Source organism: Chaetodon auriga, chromosome 16 (assembly GCF_051107435.1).
Source record: "Chaetodon auriga isolate fChaAug3 chromosome 16, fChaAug3.hap1, whole genome shotgun sequence".
In the NCBI taxonomy this organism is placed as follows: Eukaryota; Metazoa; Chordata; class Actinopteri; order Chaetodontiformes; family Chaetodontidae; genus Chaetodon; species Chaetodon auriga.
Window position 1 is genome coordinate 8,970,158 of NC_135089.1, and position 26,557 is coordinate 8,996,714.

The window sequence follows — 26,557 nt, forward strand, 5'->3', positions numbered from 1 at the left end:
CATCCTCCAATCAGCAGGTCGAGAAGAATCACCTGTCACTGTTTATGAATGCAGCTCCCCATAATGAACTTTACCTTCCTCCATCCATCTTTCACCCCTCCTACATCTGTGCTGATGAGAATGCAGCTGCTCCACGGGGGTGTTCACTTTTCTCTCTCTCTCACACATACACACACACATTTACTCATGAGTCATCACATCATTTTCAGCTTGTATAGTAAATACTTAAGAGACATGTCCAACTAGGCCTCGATTGCTTGCTTCCTTCCTTCCTTCCTTCCTCCTCTGGGAGAGCCAGAGAATGGTGACAGGAAACGGAGGAGGCACTCAAGGAATTCCTTTGCTAATGCTGCTGATTGAGCAACACTTCTGTCGCATTACCTTCTGACGCACGGCCACAATAAAATATGCAGCAGCAAAGATGTTCAGGATCTCTTTTATTGAAAAATATAGGTTATTTAGGATAATACAGAAAAAAGGCTGTAAATATACAGTAAAGACGACAACGGTAAGGCATAATATACAACATTATACAGAAAGACGACAGCTCTCATTCGCACAACATTGTTAAACCCTAGAAACGACCTTGAATGCATCATGTAGTGTTTGAGTGATTGGAAATATAAATATCCAGTTATGCAAATGCATTCTTCTCCTTCTTCTTTCTGCATGATATCACACCTCAGAACACTTTTTTTTTTTTTTTAACCCAGGAGATGAAACTCAGTCTGAACTTAAATTCAACAGTGATTACCCACACAGACAAGGAAGTGACAGAGAGACTTGACAGGCCCTTGCAAAAGTGAGCTTCGCGACTGAAATTATTTTTGGCGCTAAAATTATGATTTGGCACATCTGTCAGCTTCTGTTAAGGCAGTGAAATCAATCAGCACTACTGAGCCTCAACACTTCTGGCCACAGCTTTTAATGATGCAAGAGATACAGTGAAGCTGCAATGACTATGCAGCTTGCATAAAAATAGCAATCTTTTCTTAATGCTCTTGCATGTATTGCTGGCTGTGTCTTTTTCATCCACTCTTCAAACATAGCAAAAGGCTTTTTTTCATCCAAATATAAAAAAACAACAGGTATTAAACATCAAATACTTGTAGTGTCTGGTTTAATTGTGCATGTTGGTGCACTGATTTTCCCACAACACATACCCTAAAGCCCTCCTCGTTAATAGTAGTGGAAACTGTTTTGTACATTAAGGCAGCCTGTGGACTAATGAGGATCAACATCTTTTACAAGGTTCAGTTGCACCACTGCAGCTGCTCGGATGTATGAAAGCAAGGAAGGAAGTGGTTACCAAGCTCGTTTCTATTTCAACTTGAACTGACAGATTAGTCATAAGAAGATAGCCAGTTGACGTCCGTCCACGGAAATCTGTAAAATCATCACCTTTATGGCTTCAAGATGAAAAAAAAAAAAGATCTGATCATTGGGAAAGAGTCAACATATACATTTTACAGTCCCTCTCCAGCGTGACACACACCACTCTTCACACCTCTGGTTTCCTGTAGTAACAACAGGCTTTATCGTTAATTCAGGCCAATGTATCTGCATGAGCTTTACAACCCTGCTTTTCTCAAATTGACACTGAGTTGAAGCCTGTGTGGCGCTCACAGGGAAGTAAAAACAGAGGAGAATTTTGGTTTTGGGCTTTGTGGTCCGGCTTCACAGCAGGAAACGACAGCCTTTGAGCAGCGTCGCAAGGACCCTGAGTTACATAAGGGAGAAAACTCCGACAGATCTATGGCACTTTAGTTTCAGATGACAGAGGCTCAAGGCAGGGCTTCACACTGCAGTGCCAAACACAGGCCCCTTTATTGTGACAAGATACCTACCAGTGATCCTGTGGCGACAGAGGCATGATGTCCCACAGCCAGAGAGAGAAAAGCAAAACAAGAGACAAAGCAAATGAATAAAGCACATGTGACACATCAAGTGAGAAGAGTTGGAGAGAGAGAAAGCGTGAACTGAGCTTTAGTTCTGGAAAGTGTTTTTCCTACAAAAGTTTCTTTCTAGCCCGTCCTCCCTGCTTACTTCTGGAATGTTCCATATTTAAAAAGCGGCTGCTCTTCCATGTCGGTTCCCTCAGTGTTCAAAAGAGAGCAGCAGATTGACAGACAAACAGAAAGTGAAGGGTAAGGCTCTCTGACAGATGGAGTTTGGGCTCGGCCTAAAGCAGCAGTCACTCTCTCCTCGCAGACCTACTGTACAAAGCACGAGTCCTCTTCTTCTTCACAGTTCCATTCCCAAAGAACCCGACAACAGTGACTTATTTCAAGTGCAAATCCACACCGTCAAAGGACTTGCCATTTTCACAAAAACTTCTCCCAGATCTCAGTCCTATTTTATTTATTTATTTCTTTTTTTAAGGAAGGCTTCGGGTCTCATACGCGGATCTCGTCGTCTTCATCCTCCAAGAAGGAGGAGAAGTTGCTCTCCTCCTCTGGTGGGGCACTGAAGGTGGCGCTGTCTGTATCTCCTGCATAGGTCTGGCTGCTTGGTTTCTCATCCAGGGCAGCAGAGCCAGAGCTGGACATGGAGCAGCTGTCTAGATGTTGCAAGTGTTTGGGCCGAGTCTCAGGAGTATACTCCGGGGTGTAGGGCCCTCCGTTCTCATGGCCCAGATCGATGGAGCTGCCTGGATGCATACTGGTCTGCTGCTGCAGTTCTGCTTCTTCTTCCTCTGCTTCCATCTGCTCCTCTGCATCCTCATCTTTTTCTCTCTCCACGCTATCCTCTTCCTCACCGTGGGCGCTGAGAGGTGGCGAGGCACGGCCCTCGCTACTCTTGCCTTCCTCATAGCCGAGGTCATCATCCTCCTTCTCCATCACCCCCAGGATGTCACCCAGCATGGAGGGCCCCAGGTCGACATGGAAAGACATCACTGACTCGGCGTGCTTCATGCCACCTCCGTAGTGATGGGAGCTCTCCGGAAGTTCGGTCAGCTCACCAAAGCTTCGCTCTTCCATCTCCAGGAAGTGAGCAGCTGCAGCTGCACCTCTCCCATCCACCTCCTCGTGCTGCTTTAAAGGGCTCGAAGACAAACTCTTTGCCACCATGCAGTCCCCTCTGTCTCCGTCACTGAGGAAGGGCAGAGACATGGCATTCTTCACATAGGTGGGTGACTCACCGGGGATCATCAGGGTGTTGTCTCTCTGCTGGTCCACTCTGGTCACCGACTGAGAGCGTTTGCTGCTTCTAAAGGTGCGAGACAGGAGGCCAGGCCTGGGAGAGCTGGGGTAGGATGTGGTCTCTGGGGGAGGTTCCCCTGAGCGGGTGCTGAGGAAGGAGGTGTCTCCAAACGCATCACCACTGCGGCCTACATGCATGGTGTGGCGGAAGTCGCCCAGTGGAGCACTGATCATCTCCCTGGTCAGGTCCATGCGTGAGCGGCGCTTGGTCTGGGAGCCAGACACTAGTTGTTTTAGGATTGGCATGGTGGCTGATTAGTAGTTTTGTTTTGCACAAAGAGGTAGTCAAAGATGCAGCCAGGCTATGAAATGAGCTTCCAAATCTTGAATATAGTCCTTGTTAGAGACCTTGGAATGAATATTGACGGTTCTCAATTGCAGTCAGCCTGGGAACCTGAAAAATGAACACAGAATGGAATAAATGACACCAAATTTATTTCAATTTAACTTTGCTGATAAATTTAACCTTCTATTTATAAATAAAAAGAGGTAATTTCAACATTTTTACACTTGAGCTGGGGTTTAAATGACTGATAGGTAAGAAAAGATTTGGAATTAGGCCAGTGGATCGCCTCAGCCAGCAGCCATGGGACAGGCTGCAATGACTGCAACATAATCTTTGAAAGCAACTGCACCCCCTGAAAGCATATCCATGAAAAGAGTACAATCCTTTTTGTTTAACCAGAAACAGCCGCTCTATTGCTCTCCTTAAAGGCACCAGACTCCACCGACAAAACAGTAATTTTACCTTGCAGGCCGTAGTAAAACACACTCCATTCAAACTTGACAGAAACAAAATAGAACTCACCAAAACCATGTTGGTTACTCCTTCCACTGTTCCACCAACTATCACCCGCTTGGTCAAAATAAAACCTTAATTCACAGAGTCAGATGTGAAAATATCGTGAGAGGAGCGAGAGGGCGGTCAGGCATCAGAGAGGCAGCGGGGAAAACAGCGTGCAGAGCTGGGATATTTTCACATGTACTGATCATCCACTGGAACAGCTCCGAAGCTTTTGTACAGCTTAGTCATTTAGACAATATGTAAAAAAAAAAAAATAGCTTCAAAACTACCAGAATTACCCGCCAAGATGTAATGCAATCAAAGAAAGACATGAAACCTGATCTGAAAGCACTTAGTAACTCAGATCTGCTATGTTGAATCTCCATGCCAAACATATTTGCTGATGTCAAAAACGCAAAACAAATAAATGTAGCCTTTAGACATCTATCCACTGCACGACGTCCACTTCAGTGACGGCAGACTCTTCACTTTTGTCTGTTTAATCCCATCAAAGTAAATAAAAACATTTCGAGGAATTTCAAATGTTCCACTAATTACTGGGAGCTAAAGCTATCAATTACGCAGCTCCGTAATGATAAGCAGCATCTCTGTGAGATGACCTCTGAAATGCACCAAAGAAAAAAAACAAAAAAAGATGGGGAACACCACAGGATTCTGCTTCAAAACTACATTATAATTGAGAGCAAAACACCAACCACAGACCGACATGAATCGGAGGAGGATAGCTGAGAGCTGCCAGGGATTTTCTGGTGGGAGGCTCAACTTTGCACAACATGCAGCATACGACCAAAACACTAATATTCCAGTCACAGAAAAAAAAATCTATTATACAAGCATCAGAGAATAATAACAGCCCTCTCAACTGGGTATGCTATTCAACACTCACAGAAGTGCTGTTTTGACAAACGTACACGAAACTGTGATCAGAGAAATGAGAGGCAATATTCCTTTGCCATCTCTTTTTCTTTGACAACAGTGTTGAAGGCGAGAGGTTTGTGACTGGCAGTCGGCGGAAAACGTGCCTCTGCATTATTGAAACGTGCAGCCCAGAGAGAGGAAACCTCACCACGGGCTGCCAGCCAGTCACTGCTGCTCCCTCAGGTGCTGTCTCATTAGCGACACATCCCAACATATAAACTGCACATGCTAAGAGCACTACCACGGTGGTCTGCAAAGTGAGGTGCAAGCGGTTTCTGCAGACAGACATCAGAAACACATGTGCCTCTCACATGTGGGTGGAAAATCTCTATGGTTTTACACATAAGCTGGCCTGAAGAAGAAAGTGCTTACCTTGCCGCCTTGACTGTGCACCTCTTTGGTTTGCACATAGTGCCGCTCTCTCTGTTTACTCACGCTACCGCTGGAAGATCATTAAAACAGTCAGAGACTTAACCTTGACTTTGGATTTCTAACAGGCAAGCCTTCAAAAGATATTTAACTCAGAGCCGTTCTTGGTGGAAGTGCCGTGGGGAGATTTCGGCTGTTTAATGTGACAGGCTTTTCAGTGCGTTGACCTCATTCTTGTGTCTCCACCCCCAGTCTTTGCCAGCTGAGCCTCGACTCCTCTTCCTGTTAATGCCCTCACCTGCTTTGGTTTCCATGGAAACACCCTCCAATAAGCAAGCAACAGCGTTTCCTGTCTGGGGCTGCGGGAGGCTTCATGCTTCATGAAAGCATGCAACACATGGCCTCCCTCTGTGTCAACCTCGAGCTCAGACAATACACCGCTACCCCTTTCATACTCTTTATCTTTGATGTTTGCTATGTTGTTGCTTGTTCACCTCATCCATGATGCGCCCATTCTTATTGGTAAAAGTGGAAATTCATAAAAAATATACACGTTTCAGCACTTCCAGCAAGGAAATAGAGGCCTCTGCATCGAGAAGAGAAAGAAAAACATTTAAGATTGCAGCATTTTTGACGCTTAGACACAATATAAAAACTTTTCATGAACTGCAAAGCGTTTTGTGCCAAAACACATAAACAAGGTAACTTTTTTTCACAGAAGCATATTTATTATTGAAGCTGCATGTTCTGATTTGTTTTTGGGGGATATAATGAGGGGAAATAATTCACACCCAGCCAAAAAACAAAGTGTTTTTTTTCTCTGAGTGGTTGCTTCTGGGTGGCATAAACAGACGAGGAAAAACAACCAGCGGATGAAAGAAGGGGAGATGGTGAAAGCCCGCCTCCCACTCCTCCAACTCACCACCCCCAGGCCAGGATCAATCTGAAAAGCTCAATGGTGCCCCCTTGCCAGGACTTGGGTTCTTCGTCAGCTGGATCTAAAACAGATCCGGGAGCTCAGCGCAGGCCTTCAGCAGTTACACCAAACCCAATTCACGGCCCTGCCGTATTTATATCTTTGTGTATCTTTGTGAAAGGGTGCGTGCGTGCACGTGTGGGTGTACACGTGAACGAAAAAAGTGGAAAAGGGCCTGAGAAGGCAGCAGTTAGCGTGGGAACTACGGGGTCACGGTGGGGGGGGTTGACTTTATAAACAGACTTTCACAACACTCGGGATCTGGCCGCAGCAGAGCCCTGCTGGAGACGCGCAATGTGGGACAGAAACAGACTGGACAGACAAACCAAGCACGTCTGCATCACTTCAATTTGGCGGCAAAATCGGAAACCATGTACGAACTTCTCAAAAAAAACACTTCTCTGACCAACAGACCTTGAGCCCTTTGACTAATATGTGACCCTGAAGTCGACAGACTGGATTTGACGTGGTATTTCTCAGCTGCTGAGTAAAAAGCAGCGGTGCATGCATGCATGCATCCACATGGCGATAAACTTGAACGCACTGGGAACGTTTCCAAACCGTTGCCAATGCTGCTTCACTTCTCTCGTCTTTTCACATCTGCTTGCGTAAATGATATTCCAAACCCATTTCCCCAAATGTATTTATGTCATGGGAATGTAATGTTAGCTCTGTTTACAGATCACATAACTCAATTATCAATATAAATACCTTGCCTGGGTCTGAGGAGGCTTCTAAATACCCTTAAATATCATATGGTTACAGCCACTACTTTGTGGGAAGAAAATACACACCCAATTCTTCTGAGGGAAAAGCACAGAAATAAAACAGGAAGGAGGTAAATAGAAATGGGTTATTTTACTGAAAGGGTGAAAAGTGGAGCACTAAATCTGAGTGTATTCACCCAGGAGAATTCTGTATCTCAAAGGAAATGCTGCATTCATTCCTTTACACTGTAGAGAGATGCTGTAGAACAGGAAGTGAACAAACAAGCTTAAGCTATGACTAGAAAATCAGTCAAGGTTTCAGGTCTCAGCTAACAGAGACAAACCGCATCAGGGGAGTGAATTGACATGTTCATGTGACATCCTGCTAAACATTACAGAGAAAAAATTGACCTCCTGGGGAATTTGCACGTAAGACGAGCATAACTTTTCACCCCTCGTCAATTCTCTCACGCGCGGCCAGTCAACATCAATACACAGGAGATCACTCACAGATGCGCGCACACACACGCTCACTCTCAGACTAATGGCCCATTTGGCTAATCGAGTATTGAAGCATCTTCTTTGTGCTCAATTCGTCCAGTGTGTATTCTACTGTCTGGGTGAGGGTGGCCGCTGCAGTGGTGGGGGGCTTTCTGTCTGCCTCATTTGAAGGCACTGACCTGGATGGATGACTGCATGACCTGAGGGTGAAATGACATTGGGGGGGTTGGGGTTGGAGAACACAGGCACCCAAATCTGTGTGCAAAACAGGGACTAAAATCACCGGTTTCCTATTGGACATCTCAAACCGCTCTGTCCAGAAATGACTTTGCCTGTCGTACCATTTGCAAACATGCCATTTGCTAGTGAAAACTCTCACTCATTCCCATATGTTTAAGTCCAAGAAGCATACAGCTGGTCAGTAATACGCTAGCACACACATGTTCGAGTAATTAGGCAGACATATGGCCTCTAGAAGATAGGTATCTGCCATGCAACTCAGTTAGCAGGGCTGAATATCTCATTTAAGAAGGAGCAGCCCAAGGAAAAGCAGTGGAAATCACATTATCTCTCAATCACAGAGACAGGGAACAACAGGCACCAAGCTGATGCTGCCCTCTGAGATAAACACTGCGAAGAGAAAACACACTGTTCTAATGAAAATACAAATAAAGCCCTCCCAACTTGCATAAAAGCCAGATTTAATGGTTGCTTAATTGGCCAATTTAGAGCCCTGTAAGCATCGTGCAATTTGATTACGGTGTCGTGGATTCAGATCCAGTTGTTGACCTGAAGGGTCTCTCGGGTGCCCTCCTGCCCCACCGCCCATTTCCCATGCCATTCTCCACTATGCACTTCCAATACAGCAAGACAGCCGAGGGCTCATTTTGATCAAAGTGTAAATCCTCTATGGTCGAAAGAGTAAGGCAAATCCAAAACGTGTTACTGTGAAATGCTGGATGTGATGAGGAAAAGTCGGCGTGGAAACAGACTTTGGCTGAACTTCCTGACCAGGCACTGTTGACACCAACCTTGACCTGTGTGTGTGTGTCTGCTTCTGTTTATCAGACTTTTACATCATAGAGCTCAGACCCTCTTTTGATAATTGATTCATCATTTTTTTCAAGCAAAAACACCGAACACGGCTGTTCATGTTTGCCCAATGTGACGATTTGCTGCTTTTCTCAGTTTTACATCAGTTAAAATGGAATATTTTGGGGTTTTGGACTCTTGATCAGACAAATGAAGACAGCTGGAGACATCTCTTTGGCATTTTTCATTATTTTATGGACAAACCAATTCACTGATTGAAGAAAATCATTCACAGATCAATCGATTGACCAATTGGTAGTTGTAACCCTGGACAATCCTAATCAGATAATCATGCACACCATTTTCAACATCCTTAATCAGAAATAGAGGAATGTAACACCTCAATATGAGCACAATTCCTCCAAAACTAAGAATAATGCAGGAGGGAGAAGATGAAAAGTCTGTCTGAATGTATTTCTCAACCACAGACAGCTAAAAAAAACCTCACATATCAGTGTTTCTGCTGTCCCCGCTCATACCTGGCAAGCTGGTGTGAGGCGGTCTGTTATGCTAATGTCACACCTCGCCCAGCAGGACATTCTGCTCGGTAAGGATCAAAGCACAACAAATTGTTAGAGCTTTCCTGTTAATGAAAGTGCCTGTAGGTCTTTGAATTGGCATTCATACCAGTGAGCACTAAATCTGTAGCTATCCTGAGATCAGTGAGTGGAATATTTGAGGTAAGCAGCTTTGGATGGAAGAACAAACTCACAGGAACTGAGCAGTGTTTAAAAATAACACAGAGTGTATTGGGAATTGAACATGCACCTAAACAGACTGTTAATTCAATGCAGTCAGTGTGGCAGCTGCATTAATGGAGATACTCCTCAAACCTGAAAGCAGAATCATCAGAATCATCAACTAAAAGGGTCCCCATTAATTGGACGAGCAGATCAGACAAGCTCGCGAGAAGGAGGGGAAAGGTGATGGACGGATGATGAGCAGGACCAGAGCAGAGACACTACAGTTTTCAAAAGAGCCTCGACAGCCAATGAAAGGGTTCCTGGCAGAGGAGACAGCCTGCAGCGAGTCAACCCGACGTGTACCAGCTGACCTGTGATACCCGAGAGGAGATGACTCGTCTCTTTCACATTTACAGCCAACACAGCCTCCAGAAACAGCACTCCGTCTCCTTCTCCTCCACTCTGATGCAACTGACAGCTTTTATTACTGACATGAACAGCGAGCGGCAGACAAGAATGCTGCGCCCTAGTCTGACACGTTCAAGAATGATGAGTGTACTCTGGGCTAAACACAATAAACATGTTCATGGATCTAAAATTTTTGTTTTTATCCACACACGTTACTGATATTCCCGCTCGGTGCAATGCTCTCTCATCTGGTTAAAAGTTGCACACGTGCAACTGAAACTGCAGCCAGCATGGCTCGACGTCAACGTCATCTGTGCGCTGGGCAAGACATCTAAATACAAACGGAGGGAGGTGGTGGGGCGGGGGCAGACAGTGGCACCGCTTCAGCATTTAGAGTGTCTCAACATAATCAGAGAGACTGAGCAGAAAGCAGGTTGACACTGGCGGTATCAACACAAGAGCATGCCAGAAATAACCACTTAACATTATTTTGAGTGCTTTTCAGTAATGAGACGCGGCTAAAACCGACCCTGCTTTCTCATTCTCACCCAGCCGGACCTGCAGGGTCAACGACAGGCTACGGGTCATAACTCACTGCTCCTGTCTCCTCAGAGCACGCGTATTCATGCACAAATACCATCACATGACATCAGCTATTAGCTCACTGCTTCTCAAAAGCACCGACTGCACAGGCGTAACAACACATGATGGAAGCGTTTCACAGAGAAACATGCTGGGGTGGTTGGGGGTGCATCCACAGGAAGGGCAGGGAGAAAATGAGGCCAGTAAACCCTCCCATCTCTCCGGGAATCTACTCAGCCTGCCCTTCCTGGCCACTCATAATGTAAACAAGGCTGTCCTCCATCATACTGTATTACCGATGGGCTAACCAAACAAACACAGCTCCTATCTCCATCAACATACAGTTTTAATAACCTACAGGGCTGTGTGCTGGTGTTGGGGCTGTGTGTTCAACAACAGGCCTGTAAACGAAACATGTATCAGAACATGGAGAGCCTCAGGTTCAGTGACATTTAATTACTAGAGAAGGCGAACACAACCGGATCTTCTGATTCATCGCTGATGACAGCTGCGACCTTGGGCCCAGGTGTGCGTGTCATCGGCCAGGACAGACCGGCCAGGTATCGCTCAAGGGCTGCAGAAGAAGAGTGAGGTTCTATTTTGAAACCCTCGAGCGGAAACCCGTGCTGTTCCTCGGTGGAAAGAATGCAGGGAAATTATGGGATCCGAAGAATCTTGCTTGAAAGTGCGAGGGTGTCATAATTATAGGGCAACAAATGTGCAGGCTGGAGAGAAGCCAAAGAAGCAGCTATCAAACAGCGGAGGGCTCTTTTTGTCAAACACTTTAAATTTTTAAAAATACAAGAAACCACTCGACTGGCGTATGGCAGCTGACTCACTCCTAAGTGGATAATAAGTGCACTGTACATGGGTTCTCTTTCAGAATTTAATATCCAATTAGTGGATAATATGAATCAAATAACATAGGTTGAATCAAAAATTGACTATTGTCAAAAAACACCCATCTTCTGGTCATCCATCGTGACATTCGTGCAGTTTTAAAATAATAAAACCTCATCATTGTATGCTGCTGCCCTGATATCAACTCCATCCAGTATTGACAACTCGTAACGAGGAAACAGGACGGCAGAAAAAAATAAGCATTTCCTCCAGCTCACAGCACCAACCTCTGCCTCGCGGGTCACAGTTCAGCATGCTGGATTAGAGCAGAAAACAATGCCACCAAACAAAAGGCACAGGAACAAACACAGCATTCACACACTGACATACGAGACGCAGTTAGAATTTCATGTAGGGACAACAAGGTCAAAAAGAAAGGTGGGTGGCAGCACATTAATGAATTGTTGTCTTATGTCGCAAGTCAAACTGGAAAAACATATCCATGAATTGTTTACTGACAGAAAAAAAGGAGATTTTCTGCAGGCCTCTGGTAGTTCACTAACAGCAATGACAACAACCCAAAATGTTACTTGTGCTAAAGACCAGTCATGTTCTCTATAATAAACCAGCAGTTCACTATAACCATCCTCAGAGGCATTCCAGGAAAAAAAATAACAGTTTATATTGGTATTTCCTGGAATGTGAAGGGGCCGGACGGGACACACACATCGCCTCAAACGAGCACACAAACTGCAGACATGTTAAAACATGGACGCAGGACTTTACACTCACCGGCCACAAATTACACCACGAAAGTTGCACTTCGGCACCCCCGCAAAAGGCTTTTCAGACGCCAATTATCTCCAAAATGAAAGTGAGGCGCGCAAGCTTGCTCACTTTTGTAAACTAAATTCTGAGCAGGTTGTGTTTCCTGGGCCGCGAGCCAGCAAATGCTGTCTACGCCGCACTGTGCCCAATAACAGAGTGCTTGGCACAGTGTCCAACGCCACACAGAGGAAAGGCAACTTTCACCTTCAGGCACTAAACACATGTCTCCTGCAGGCAATTAGATGCTTTGTAATTTAAGAGACAGGAGAAAGTAGAGGAAGCAGAGCCTGTGCAGGCTGGTTGAAAATGCTTTCAGGGGCACGTCTTGAGAAGAAAAGTAAACAGGCTGAGCTTAGGACACATAAATCTTGGCGATGAGGGTTGCTCGTCTGCTGTGTCGTCAACCTAAATCCATCACTGTGTCCGGGCAGGACAAGAGGACATCCGACAAAAGGCCTCTGCGTGTTTAGGATAAGACAGGTCAAAGGTTATATTTGAACCTGCGAGAACAAAACAAAGCCACTCAATTTACCTCACAAGCAGAGACTTCTGATAACAGTATCTCCTCAAACAATTGCTGAGGAGTTCCTATCAGCATGGCGGTGATGGAGTGCTGGCCTACAGAGCTCAGGCCCACTTTATGCCAGTCAATGAGCTGCATCAGATGCCACCACGACGCCCCTGCCAAGCGAACTGGACATGGCTGCCAAGCAGACAGGCTCTGGGATACATGGGTAATGAAGTGGACAAACAGGACATTCGTGCTCTGCATGTTGGGGCTGAAAGTGTGCAACGTGTGACTCATCTGATCATGGAAAAGCCAATGTGTGCCAACACAAGTTCCTCTGCTACCAAGAAAAGACATTTCACTCACTCTTGAAGTTTGCTCAAAGGTTTCAAAATACATCAGCGCTGAGAGAAGCGTGTGTTTGTACATCACAAGCACTCCAGTGCAAATCAAAATGCCATCTTAAGGCACGCTTGGCCTAATTTTGACTATTCTGAAGCTCATCTGTTATGAGGCCTGTGAGAGTCTTCCTCTGGTGAAAGGAGCACAAGCAAACAATAAATCAATGCATCAGTTGCAGCTTGAAAGCATTACAGAATCAGCTAATATTACAAAGAAAGGCATGTTGTTGCTGAGGGGCTGCAGACAAACGAGCTCAATTCTCGACCGACGTCCATCCTCACAAAGAACCGCTTCAGAGAGTAAAAAATACTTCTTTCTAGAGTCAATTTGACAGCACTCAATCCACTATTGCATTTCTCGCTGTGCTGCGATTCGATCATATAACAATAAAGCTCTGATTATGGGTGGGTCAATGGCAGGAGAACAATAAGCAGCTGACCACAAAAGAGTCAGCTGCCTGGCGCTTCACGCTGAATAAAGCCGTTATGTTAAACAAACACGTGAGCCGTACAAACAAATGCAACGGAATTATCATTATTATTATTATTATCGTCATCATTATTATTACTCTTTTTTAAATTAAGTTAAAGCGCAATTGCAAACACTGAAGCGCACGCACTTACCGAGCATCCCATTCATAAAGCCGGGTGCTGCTTCACTTTTAGGCCCCCAGCAGGTTGACAATGGGGGTGCGTTCATCAACCGAGAGGAGACGCAAAACGCTCAGAGCGACCCTCGGAAATCCAAACACCTGTATTAGACAGACGGGCCTCTCTTTTGTTCACATATATGTTTCTGTTGCTGTCACCGCATCCTCAGAAGCGGCGCGGCTGCTCTGGAGCGCAGTCAGTCACTACGATGCCTCCTGCCTCGGTAGTGACTTTGAACACGCCCTCTTTACATGGCTCCTTAAAGACACAGGCTGCCAGCATGGGGGCCGCGCACACAGGCGCACACTCTGAAAGGCGGGGTCATCTGTGTCATGAGAGGTAATGACACAATGTGGAGGAACAAGGGGAGTGAATCATCATAAATGCTTAAACGTCACCGCTGCATGATGTTTCAGTGTCATGGATATTTAAAGACTAAACAATGAAACCTGCAAACCCGTTTGTGCTGTCACTCAAGGCAGTATGCAGCAGTTAGGGCTGTATTTATATTGCAAGTAGCAGTGTTAACCTTTTGCCAAGGTGCTGTTTATACTCAACATACTCCGTTTTCTGATATGTCACCGAGAGGGAGAACCCGCATAGTCATCCTCTGTGAGAACACCAAACATATTCAAGAACATCCATCTTGCAGCACCCTACATTACATTTTTGAGGTGCATTGAGTCTAACAATGAGACACGTCTCACTAAATTTAAGTGGAGAATTGGACACACAAGCTAACAAGGCTAACAATGATTCTCTTTGTGCAAAAATGCACCTTAAGCGAGCAAAATCCGGTACAATTACAGTTAGGCAAATGAGGATTTCATATGTCAGTGGGATTAAAGTAAAAGTATGGGATTTAAAAATGGCTTTCCTGTCTTTTAAAGTCACAACCAAACTCAAATTATTCACACTTTGAGCACAGATGGTCAAAAGCTTTTGTGGATTTCTCCAATTCTGTGATCACTAAAGGCTTTTTTGAGTGAGTGAAGCTTTTTTTTTTTTTTTTGTGACCTTGTGTATTCCAGGATGATCAGCTGCCCTCTGCCATTGACTGCTCATTAGTACCTTTTGCAATGGAAATGAGAGGGAAGCAGCCACAGTACACCCCAAAGCTGCGCCTGAGCTCAAGGGAAAGGAATGTGTGAACGGCTGATAATTATCAAAGGGCAAATGTCAGTCTCCTCCACTACCTGGACAGAATAACTATTCACCTTTGTCTTTCACAGCCGTTTCACAGCCTATCTACCAAAGCTATTCTTGAAAATCTCCGCTCTGAGAGTATCCATCACACACATTCAAAAGTTATTTCCTGCCTTTGGCTATGTTCCCAGTATGCTCTGTCCCTCCAGCTGATGGGAGAACAGGGCTCTTTATGGTGAGAACTTGACTGCAGTGGCCTTTTGTCCAGACGCAAGCTGTGCTCACATTTTCATAAGTTGCTTTTTTATTACATACCCATGCCGCAGAAGTATGAATTCTAACACTCTTTTCTGGCATAAACTTAAAATGAACATGAAACTTGTGTTGAGGTGCTACAACAGTCTCCTACTGTTGCAGCTTTGTATATTGCTTTGGCATCTTTGACATCTTTGCTCAGTGGTACATCAGCACAGCACAGCACCTCAGTTTGTACGGGGGTGTCTCAGCCTTTGCCGTACCCTTTGTTAAGGTTTGATGTTCCTGAACCTTTCAAAAAGTCCATTCTCAGTTGTGGCATTTTGGACATTCAGGAACATCTTAAGCTGTCTGGCTTCTCAAGGTTGTAACATCTGCTGTGCAGTGATGCTCAGAGCATCAGATGTTGAGGTTTCCCCCAGATTGTACATGGGACCCCTTTAACCTTCCAGAATTGTTGTGTATCTCTTCAGCATGGCTGTTGTGATGCCAGCAGATCAGATGAGGAGCTGTGCAGAGGGATCTTGGAATGGATCAAATGTGACTGGTACGTTGTCAATCGTGTTGTTTTTTGTGATTTTACAGTGAAGGGTGAAAAATAAGGCCTGGCTTCACAGCTAAGCCTACAAAGCAGCATAAGATTGCTTTGTGGATGACAATTGCTTTATATAAGGACAAATACCATAGCAAAGGTCTATCAGCCTATCTATCTGCCTCGCAGAGGACAGTAGAAGAACCTATAATCTAATCCATTCAAGGGCTTTTACCGTGCTCACAAAACTAGCATTTTGATGAATAAGATCAATTTCACTGATTGCTGTGAAGGAGTCTGAACAGACTGCAGAGTGACTGTGTGGCACATGTGTGTCTGTGAGATGAAATACCAACACAGCTGAGGGACTTCTGCTTCAGAACTTTTTAAAACATGCAACGTCCAATTTCCCCCTGTGCCATCCATCGTGATTTTGTCCTAATTTTGGAGTCACCAGTCAAGATGTGTTAGCTGTGTTGCAAATGCGCTCTGATGCACCCCAGCAAGCGCAGTCAGAATTAGGACGCAGTCTGTATAAGTCGGTCCCATGAGGAGATACTGAACTGAAACGCAAAAAATGTAAGAGATTTGGTGATGAGGAGCCATGTCTGTGAGTGTGTGTGTGTGTGTGTGTGTGTGAATGTGTGTGTGTGAGAAGATTAATCTGTGTGTCTTCTTGTAGTGAATTGGCAGAAGGTGAAAAATAGTCATGGTGGCATTGAGTGTGAAGAATTACCATAATTCTGAGTTACAAAATAGAATTATTTAAGACGTTACAAAGCAATATGTCATATTTAGTTTTTAAAACTGAGCTTTAGTTTTGCTGCAGAAACAAGTTGGGCCATGAAATATACATGAGATGTGATGTGGCTGATTTCTCCTCTTCACTTCCAGACTTTATGCTGGGGAGTACTTAAGAAAACGTAATGATTTGCATAATGATCAATTATCCATATGTGATGGCCCATCCACTTTTGCAGATTTAACGATCTGTCAGTGTCATTTATACTGACATTTTTTTTCTGTTAGAGCTTTTGATGGGGGCAAATAAAGATGTTCCAACTATCTGTACCCTTGACATGACATTTCTTTTCCCATTTGCCTTGCTTAAGATCAATGTTTTCCGGCCTGAAATAAGGAGATTACCCGGGCACACTCTCCCACCCTCCCCCAGCCTTTCAGCATGCTTGCACCGGATCAGGTTCTTCTTCAAATTCTTCCTTGTAACTCATGCTCTTGTGCATCCCAATTACGTCTCTGTTGTGGCTGAGAGAATCAGGTCATTTCTGCACTGTAGGATCAAGTGTCACCTACACTCACTTTGTCTCACAGACCATGAAAATAGGTCTGACTGTCACTGTAAAATAGCCGTCTGCAGGCTTTGATATGGTTTCTATTTTCTTTAAAACCCTCCACTGTTTTAAAGCTTTACCACTCGCTTTATTTGCCAATACATATTATTCTTTTATACTGTAAAATATTCAGATGAGCCATGAAGAAAAAGCCATTACAAAATAGAATAATTTATTTTTGAGAGCTACCATGAATAGGTCCATAATGTTTCCTTTATGATGTATACAGTGATGTTCACATTGGAAATTTGACAGATGATATTTTGGACCGACTGTCTAAGTTTATACACTATGGGTCCACCTCCAGCACAGCAATGTCCCATTCAACTTTTAAAGTAAAGATCCAGCATATACAAAAGTCTTGTAGAAAACATCTCATCATGACATAATGTATCCGTATGTACTGTGAGCATAAAACACATTTTCAGTCATCGTACCGATGCCATGTTACACTGTAACATGTTGAACACACATAATCTCACATCCGTGGTGATGCATTTCATGTACAATGCATGCATCCTGTCATTGTCCATCGTTAAGTAAAGCTTCTTAAATACACACAGATGCACAGTTAAGCTCCTCTCCAGCCTCTTCCATAAACACAGATTGAAATACATAATATCAGCTGTCTCATTTTGGATTTTCACTGTCTGTAAGTGACCAATTTCATGCTGTCTTTTTTTTTTTGTATAGTGCTGTCAAGAAAACACATTCTTTAAAAAAAGAAAATTAGAGCTTTCAGTTTAGTCATAGTTGTGAAAAATAACATGCCGGTCTCTCTCTTACATCGGTAAACCTGAAGCAAACCTACTTTGCAAACTCATCACACCTTTAAAAAGACGTTCTTTATATCGCAAAGACAATTACTCCTGTACTTCTTTGACAGCTATTAATAGCACAGTGTTGTGATGTGATTGTGATGGGATAATATCATTTGAACCAAGAAGATTTGTGCTTTTGGTCCTCAGTCGTATTCTGTGAATAACATAAAAGCAAATGGATGCACATTAAGAAAGTGTTCTTAGCTTGTATATCTACTGACATGAGTACCAGTGCACAATCAACACATTCCCCAGACTACTATAAAGGTGCCACAATGCTTTAATGTGATTCATAACATTGTCACTAGCGATGTTCTGAAAATGTTTAGCTTGAAGCTGATTGATATAAATATCTGGTAAACAATATGAGACAAGTACATATAATTAACACATAATGCAGTTCCAACAATGATTAGGCAGAGTGAGAAAGTGGAAGGCAGCCGAGGGCCACAGTGACCTCTGGCGCCTCCCTCCAAGTCCGAGTCTGTTCCTCACAATAAGTTTTGTCCTTTGTCCAAACATCACATTATTCCATCAGAGTTGGTTTCTCCATTGTACAGTCTCAGCAAGCCAAGTGGTCCATACTCTATATGGTTCTAAGGTGGTTGTTTTTCCATAAAGCTCTCATATTAAACAATAATACAGTGTTTTTAAAACAAGGCGTTCTTTTTTCAGAACCTCGGGTTCTGTTCTCCCTTGTTTACATGGTTGTACCTTCAAATAAATTCACTTAAGCAACGCATAAAAACTTTCAAATGATTGTCTTTCCATAAAATACAGACCACATGAGATTAACCAACCATACGCGTTGCACACAATCATACACACACACTCTTCACAGAGGAGAAAACGCAATTCAAGATGCCTGCAATGCTTAATATTGAGCAACAACTCTGTCAGTGAGACAGAAAATAAAAGATTTAAAAAAAAAAAAAGAGCAAAATACAAATAAACCAACAACAACAAAATCAAAGACTCGTCCTCAGGGTCCTGTTGTTATTGGAAGGAGAGCTGTGTGTCAAACAAAAGAGGAGAAGCCAGCGGTAGGGGCCTGCGCGGCACAGCCCAGGCTGCTGGGGGGCCGGTAGAGGGTGCTGTGCTGGCTAGGGGGTTCGGAGGACAGCAGGGAAGGGGTGGGAGTCCGGCTTCCCTTAGACCTGAACAGAGTGCCCTGGCCCTGGCACTGGGGCTGTGGGGACGGGGCGCTCTGGGGGAGGAGAGGGGGCAGGGGGGGCACGGGTGGGGGATGCTGCCGTGACTCCTGCTCCACCAGGGGCTCGGGCTGCGAGTAGCCGTACGCCGGCGGGCGAGAGACGCCCTTCTGCTGCCGCCGCCAGGAGTTGTAGTAGGTGGGGTCGCTGATGTAGTGGTTGACAAAGGAGTGGGTCTTCTGTCGGCTCTGATCCATCTCATATTCGCTGTCGCTGCCCTGCGAGCCAATCAGGAGAAAGAGTTAGAAGAAAAGTTTGAAGAGAGCGAGATCACTAAAGGGGACGCTGTTGGCTACAGAGATTAATGACAGCTAACTCTAATACAGCATCCTTACTGTCAAACCGCACAATACTGAGTCAGAACACAGCAGGATACATCTACTGAGAGACCAGCGGAAATCTCTTTATCCAAGTGCAATTCTACAGAGCAGATAATCACGTCTATAGCGCCTCGTTCACACACAGGAGCTCACCCGTAGCTCTGTGGAGCACAGATGTGATAAGTGTACAAAAGCGTGTCCTGGAATTGGACAGAGACAATGTTTACAGGATTAATTTGCTTTTGTCATAATATGAAGCCATCAGTCTTGGAGGTTGCTTGTAAAATGTTTGCGTGGGTGAATCCTGTCACATTTCCAGTAGGCTGAACTGGCTGAGAGACGCAATTACAAAAAAAAAAAAAAAAAGAAAGAGCAAATTGCTCTCACAGAAAACATAACACACTTGGCACATTTGTGTGCCTGACAAGTGCCTGCCCATCTACTGCTCTATTGAGACACTGCAGCTTAACAGATGTTGAAGCACCATTTATTTGCACAAGTGGCAGGTAAACAGTGGGAGGCTATGCGGAGGAAAAGAATAACACCAGTTTGTGTCTCCCGCGAGAGCAGTGTTTGTTCAAACCGGGTTGAACAATGTTTTGACTGTGCAGGTACCAGATAAATTGGCCTGCGAGTGTGGGAAGACAGATGTTCACGATCTGCCACAATCAGCATCTCCGCCTTTTCGCATTCATCATCCCTCATCACTTCTAACCTCCCTGCCTCTTCACCAGACCTCCCTATTCCACACACACACACATACTGAGCCGTTCAGATCATCACATGACAAGCTGCAGCCCAGATTAACGCAACATTTCCTGTTTGAGGGGAATTAATTAGATGTGAAGACATCGCAAGACACACGGGACATGAGAATCAGCCCCCTGCTTCCTTCCCGTGAGAGAAATCAGTATGAAAAACTCAAATCCAGAGATGTCAGCCATGACTGGCCTATGCTAACAAAGGACATTTAATTTTGAGGTTTATCCACTTGAGTCAAATTGTTGTTTACCCTCTGAAATTTGACTCAATAATTAGACAGCAGTCTAGTTTTTGTGTGTGGAAATGCATCGATTATGACATAAACAATGGAGGTTATCAGATGAACAGTGAGTGGGACAGAAGTAAAAGAAAGTGGAATAAGAGATATTGGAAAGGTTATGACTTTGCCCTGGAGGACTTTGTCCCTTTGAGAAATTCAAACAGTTGAATTTTACTATTTAATTCAAGTTCATTGCCTATTCCACACCCAGAGGAGCAGACATGGGCGGCGAGCCAGGATCGCTGCTTACCTGAGAGTCAGATATCTCAGAGGGTTTCTCAGTCAGACTGCTGCTCTCTGCCGGGATCAGGTCATTGTACTTAGTGCTGACATCCTCATCCGAGTAGTGCAGACTTCCAGGGCTGGGCCTTGGCGGAGACCTGGACAGACGGAGAAAAGGAGACAGAGAAAGAGTGTCTGTGAGAGATAGAAAGAAAACTCAGAAACTGAGAGAGAGCAAATGGTTATATATGAATTTCATCATCATATTTCCCTTTGAGATTCTTCTTTGAGAAAACATTTGAGTAAACACTGAAACGCCTGATCATTGCTGTGACTGACATCGTTCAGATGACTAATGAAAGGCTGCAAAATAGTTCTGAAAACGAAGAGGCTTCACATCCCACAGAGGGATCAACATGCACAGAAGCAGCGCAGGTTCGTCGACTGTGAAAATGATATCTTAGTTCAGACAGGCCCAGAACGGGTTATGTGGAAGCCACTAATACACAAAGCAGGGACGAGATTATAATTTTAATCTTTTGACTGTTTCCTTCTGATCTTTGTAAGGTGTCAGGTCAGAGTTCTGCATGAGCTCAGATGCACAAACATGATCCTGTGCAAAAACAGATGAGCATCCTCATGAAAAGATTCTTTGTGGTGATTAGAGACGAATGATGTACGCTTTGAGTCAGTCAGGGATTTAGACCTCCTGCAGAAAAGCTGCGCAACTAAGCATGGCCCTGAGCTCCGTAAAGTATTATAAAGTTCTTTTATGAGCGCAGGTCAAGTAAAAAGAACCCCTCGTTTCTTTTTGGGCTCCAGTCATTAAGCCCATAAAGTGAAACGCAGAAAAACATCTGTACAGACACGCATTTTTCTTCCTCTGCAGTAATGACTGCTGCTGCTTTCAAGGTCTGCTGAGGCTGAATTGGACGGTCAGAGGGCCAAAACTGGACCACTACCCCTCACATCACTGAGCTACATCAATGGGCTCAGTATGTAACTCAGGCTAACAGAGCATTAAGGGAAGAGATGAAGAAAAAAAGACTAACACATTATATAACCTAGGAATGACATGAAAATAAATGTTTAAATGGTCTGAAATGGAAAACGTTGTATGTGGGGGCAGAAGAGACAAGCATCAAACGCTGCGATGTCAAGTGTAATATTAAGGCATAAAGCAGACAACCTTGACGAGCTCTCAAATGAAAATTAATATGTACTGAGAAATATGCGGGAGCTAAATCACTGAAAATGCCAAGAACTGGAGGCTTAAGACACAACATGACAACGGCCATGAAAGGGTTGACACAACAAAGGGACATCTCCTCTGGGTTAAAGGGGATGACGTGAGTGGGCGGACGTTGAAAAAAAAAAAAAGAAAAGAAAAACATCCACTTAGAATTCAGGTTGAGTCAGACATTAAAAAGATGAGGCCACATGAGCGTATGGGAGGAGCGATGGATCCCGCTCCCGATCACACTCCAAAATGCTGCCAGTGAGCGTTGAATTATTTAGGAGTACTGTATTTTTCCCCTTGCCTTATCTGTCTTAATTCATCCCTCTTCCCCTCATCCTTTCAAATATCCCGTAGGGAACCCTCCCACTCTTCCTCCTTAGTCCACAGATCATTAGCAAAGAGTACGTTACCAGATTGGAGCTCTTCAAAGAGAGGGAGAAACTCAAGACCCTTTGATCCCCCTCTTGGCCTCCTTGGTCAAGGAGAAAACAGCACAGATTCAGCTGCCCTTAACGTAGCCCTTCTAGCACATTCCACCATAACGTGCACAGCAATGTGTAAAAAAACATCTTTTTTTGTTGTGACAAAAAGCAGACTCTGAACTCCCATCCTCCCCAACACACCACATCACCATCCATCCAGTCCCTAAACGTGTAAGTGACCCATGCCCCGACACAGAACATTCCCTTTGCTTTACTGCAGAGTTTGTGAAATTCCTCTTATCTAATGTTTACCTAAACATTGCAAAGAGCCAGCCGCCTGCCAAAGTCCTGCTGACGGCTAGAAGGACGTGCTCATACCGGCGGTGCTGTACTTTATGTTGAGATAGCTCTAACAGCACTGCACTCGAGAGAAACTCCAGGCTGAGGGCCAGAGGAAAACGGCCGGCTCTGACCCATAAGCGCCCTTTGTCTAAAGCGGTGATGGACAGACAAAGAGCACACGCAGAAGCTCATGAATGCTAATTAGCTGGTATTGTGCTGTCGCCTTTCTATAAATTGTTGCTCCACACAAACACTGAATATCAGCGAGGGGAGCGGAAGGAGGCTCAAATCAGCAGCTGGGCTTCTCGAGCCTCAGCCTTGTTCTCTCAGGACTGACAGACTATTGTGAGGGAAGAGGGGAACACATAACACTACATTATTAATTCCTGTCAGTATCACAAGTAACACTCTGAATAGCAAGAGGAAACTCAGACAAGACTGAGTTAACAATATGCCTGAGAGCACGCAGGAAATGAATGGTTGTGACGGCATGACTGATGGCACGCTTGCTGCGGTTGTGACTGACCGTGTGTAGATGCCGTTCTTGCGGCAAAAGGAGTTTTTCACGGAGAGGCGTCTGTTGTTGAGCTCCAGGGCCGGGAAGCGTCCCTCATCCAGGCGCACCATCTCTCCGTGGGTCAGAGGCAGAGCCGTGCAGTTGGAGTGGTTGCCTGGACAGGGGTATGAGGACGACACTGCGTGGGTTGTGGAATGAAACAAGTGATTTGTGATCCTCAGTCAAATCTAGATTTAATTTCAGTCTTGAGGATTAGTTGAACACATCACAATAAAACTCGAGCACAAGGCTTGAACTTGCACACAGTCAATTTACAACAGAAGTGAAAATGCTGATTCTGTATATCATCCATCTGTCGGTCAGGCGACTGTCCAGCTCTGTCTTCTAGTAAAACAAACAGCCAGATCAGCTTCATGGCTGGGAAAATTGGGGAGGGCTTGAGAGGGGCTAGAAAGTCTTCTTTGTGTCCCCACACAAACACAGTCCTTGTCTGAAGTGGTCTTGCCAGCCCTGTTTACTGACCCTGCTACCCCGGACACCATGCTAAATGCTGACCAAGCTAAAAAGTCACGAGCCCCCCCCAAAATCTCCCACCTCTCTCTCCTCTAGCTGCTCCAAGCTGCTGGCTGACTAGACCAAGTCTAAAAAAATTAGGCCCTGATGCCCTCACTGTGATTACTTGCCAACCATAATGTGAAGTATTAACAGTAAGTCCACTAATATTGATTAACTTCCCCTACCTCATGTTTTTGGGATTGAAAATAGAAACGCTGATAAAGAGTTTCTTCTAGCAGCAATGTCACCTGGGATAATTCACAACCATGAAAATCGGCTTCTTGCTACAGTGCTGTAGTTATATAATTACCCTGAGTCTGACTAATGACCAGAGCATTAAAGCAGTGCCGAGCCATTTATCCCAGTATTGATCCTCGCTGCAGTTAAACATGAACAATAATGTTTATTCACCTGCCTATTTCAGTTCTTTCACCGGTAACCTTTACTCTCATCTTTCCCCTGTCAGCCAAACAATGCTGATGAAATCTAGGTAATTTGTCTAATTGTGCAAGCCTTTGCACTCCCGTTTCCAAAAATAGACTTCGGATGTTCAGTCATTAAAATGCACTTCTCAGCAGGGCTGTCCGAGAGGCAGACAAACTCCAGTCGATAGCTTAAGTTGCAGCAACACGCAGAGAAACTGAGGCAGCGAGTTTAGCAGACAGTCGCGCTTCCTACCTGAATCTGCTTTCTTGGTGTACTTTTTACTCTGGCCTCTGATGATGAGGATGAAAACAAGAAGGAGGATGAAGATGAGGCCCACCAGAGCGATCACGACCAGGAACCACCACTCTTCATAGAATGGAGACACTTTCTGGGCTGAAGTCAAGACATGTAAGAGACGTTAATAAACAAAAAGAGCCACACTGGCATTGTTTTCTGAACATGATTTTTCAGTTTAGTACCTGATATAGAGGGGGAGGGGGCGCTGGGTGACCCATAGCCATAGTCGTTGACCGCAATTACTCGAAAGTCATAGGTGACGCCTTCCCGTAGCATGTCCAGGTTAAGTGTGTAGGATGTCACTTCTTTAGGAATGTCTTTGATGAGGATGTCCCACAACCCTTCATCTAAAGGCAAAATGCGGAAATATGTGAATATATTGACAATCAAAGCTGTAGTCACCACGTCGAGGCGCTGGAAACCCAAAACCTGCTCCTGGACGTGGCTCACCAGAGGGTCTGGCCTCGATGACGTATCGAGTGATGGGTGCACGGCCTTGGTCTCCGCTGGTCCAATGCAGCGTGAGGGCAGTGCCATACCGAGAAATGAAGGGTTCTCCAGGAGGGCCTGGGGCTCCTTCGGAAGAGAAAAATGGCGGATAGTTAGAAAAAACTGGCTCTATCAGCAAATAAGGCACTCTAAAGGATTATCATTGACACAAAGCAGTAATACATCCCAGATTTAGAGAGTCCCACCTTCTCCAGGCCCAGTCGTGATGTTGGCCTCTACTTCAGGACCATAAGTGAGTGTTTTGGCCCGGATGCGGAAGTTATAGGTGACGCCATCAGCCAGGTCTTTGATCTTCATCCACAGGGGAGCACTGCCCTTCACATCTACTGTCACTATCTTACTGACACCTGGAGTGCGAGGAGAGGAGTCTGTACAGAAAACACTAAGACTCTAGATGCTGCTTTCTACAAGCGACAAATAGCCAAGCTTTGTGCATGTGAACAGACACGTACACACACAGTCACACAGACAAATTCAGTTAGAGGACAGACTCAGACTATCAGAGACATGCATTTTTGCATAAATAGCAGAAAAGGTCTATTATTCCTGCAGCCCTCTAGATATCCAGATAGGAAGAGACACTAGGACCTTTTTGTAATAGACTTTTTATAATATTCCCCGTCTTTACTGCTCTGTTCGGCTTTGCTCTGGGTCCATTAGTGGATAGCTGAGGGACCACAGCAGCCTCAGCTCAGCATTCCATCTCTGCTCCCAATTACTTGACAATCTGGTCCAGGCAACCACACTTAGCCAGCTATTAGCCATGTTTCTCTCAGTGAGAGAAGGAGTTGTGAAGTCTCACCAGAGCATTCCAACATATTCCTTTATCAGCCGTGCCATATATGTTACTGCAGGGCCTATACTCATCTGTAACAGATTAGAGCATGAGCTTAAGCAGCGTGAGTTAAAAAAAAGAATATGGTAAGGCATGAGGTTGTAAATCACTGTCTGCGAAAGCCAGCTGAGGAATGTCAAGACATGGCAGGGTTATTAGGCTCCAGACAGAGTTTCTCACCATCGACTGGAGTGCAGGGCTCATAAACCAGCCGGTAACCCTCAATGATGCCGTTGGCCTGCTTGGGCTCTCCCCAGGACACGTTGACTGACGTGGTGGTCAGCTCGCTGAAGTGGATGAAGTTGGGAGCACTCGGCGCTGTTGGTGAAGAACGGAAGAAAAGAGGTGACAACAGCTGGATCTCTTCACAGCACTGAGACGACACACGACACGCTGCAATGCAGTGACGCTGATATGCCTGCATATTCATGAAAACATTTGTGAATTCTCAGTGACATTGTTAGACTTCTGTAATTAAAGCACAAACTGGGACACACATAAATAAGAAAAAATAAATAAATAAACTCATTATTTATTTAGAATACTTATACAGCAAGCAATGTCACCAATACTTATTTCATTAATTCTTGACATTCCTCTCCAGTTTTCATCAGGCAGAGTAATAATTTAGCACATTTCCGACTAGTTAAGTTGCTTTTGTTGCAGCTACTTTCCCCATTTGTTCCAAACTCCCAAGACATTTGGGCAAATTGGCAACAAAAACAACACTGGACCGGTGCAACAGAGGGACATCCAAAGGCAGAGCACATACAGTCTGCAGCGGGCACTTTGACATACTTAGAAAAGGAAAAAATCATGTTATGAACCGCGAATACGAGGAGATTTTAGAATGAAAGTTTCATTGTTCAATACGATGTTTCGTGCATGTAAAAACAGGTGCCCTGGTGCACAGCGTGTTTAAGCAAATGAGTCACTAAAAAGCAAACTCAAGTCGACAAAAGAGTGCGTAAAATTACACTGCGACCTTGAAAAGAGAGCTGTGAGAATTCTGCCTGCTGACCCAACCCAGATCCAGCTAA

General features: G+C 44.7%; 2 protein-coding genes across 4 annotated transcripts in view; both read right to left on the reverse strand.

Moving 5' to 3' along the window:
• Positions 1-425: 425 nt before the first annotated feature.
• On the reverse strand, positions 426-13,706 carry cdc42ep4a (CDC42 effector protein (Rho GTPase binding) 4a). 2 transcript variants are annotated; one of them, XM_076753528.1, is made up of 2 exons: positions 13,446-13,706; positions 426-3,597 (listed from the first exon to the last, which is right to left on the reverse strand). In XM_076753528.1, exon 2 carries the CDS (start codon positions 3,447-3,449, stop codon positions 2,397-2,399), a length of 1,053 nt encoding a protein of 350 aa, XP_076609643.1. In that variant the 5' UTR covers positions 3,450-3,597; positions 13,446-13,706; the 3' UTR covers positions 426-2,396. The 2 variants fall into 2 exon arrangements, with proteins under 2 accessions (XP_076609643.1, XP_076609644.1); XM_076753529.1 differs by lacking the exon at positions 13,446-13,706 and adding an exon at positions 5,299-5,452.
• Positions 13,707-16,912: 3,206 nt separating this feature from the next.
• Positions 16,913-26,557, reverse strand: part of sdk2a (sidekick cell adhesion molecule 2a) — an 82,077-nt gene continuing 72,432 nt past the window's right edge. The window contains exons 38-45 of one of the 2 annotated variants that reach the window (XM_076753435.1): positions 25,698-25,835; positions 24,868-25,029; positions 24,623-24,748; positions 24,355-24,519; positions 24,128-24,268; positions 22,904-23,048; positions 20,402-20,531; positions 16,913-19,007 (exon numbers count right to left, since the gene is read on the reverse strand). In XM_076753435.1, coding sequence (XP_076609550.1) covers positions 18,597-19,007; positions 20,402-20,531; positions 22,904-23,048; positions 24,128-24,268; positions 24,355-24,519; positions 24,623-24,748; positions 24,868-25,029; positions 25,698-25,835 — 1,418 coding nt within the window. In that variant the 3' untranslated portion in view covers positions 16,913-18,596. Of the gene's footprint in view, positions 19,008-20,401; positions 20,532-22,903; positions 23,049-24,127; positions 24,269-24,354; positions 24,520-24,622; positions 24,749-24,867; positions 25,051-25,697; positions 25,836-26,557 lie in introns of both variants that reach the window. The other variant, XM_076753434.1, reaches the window with a different exon arrangement.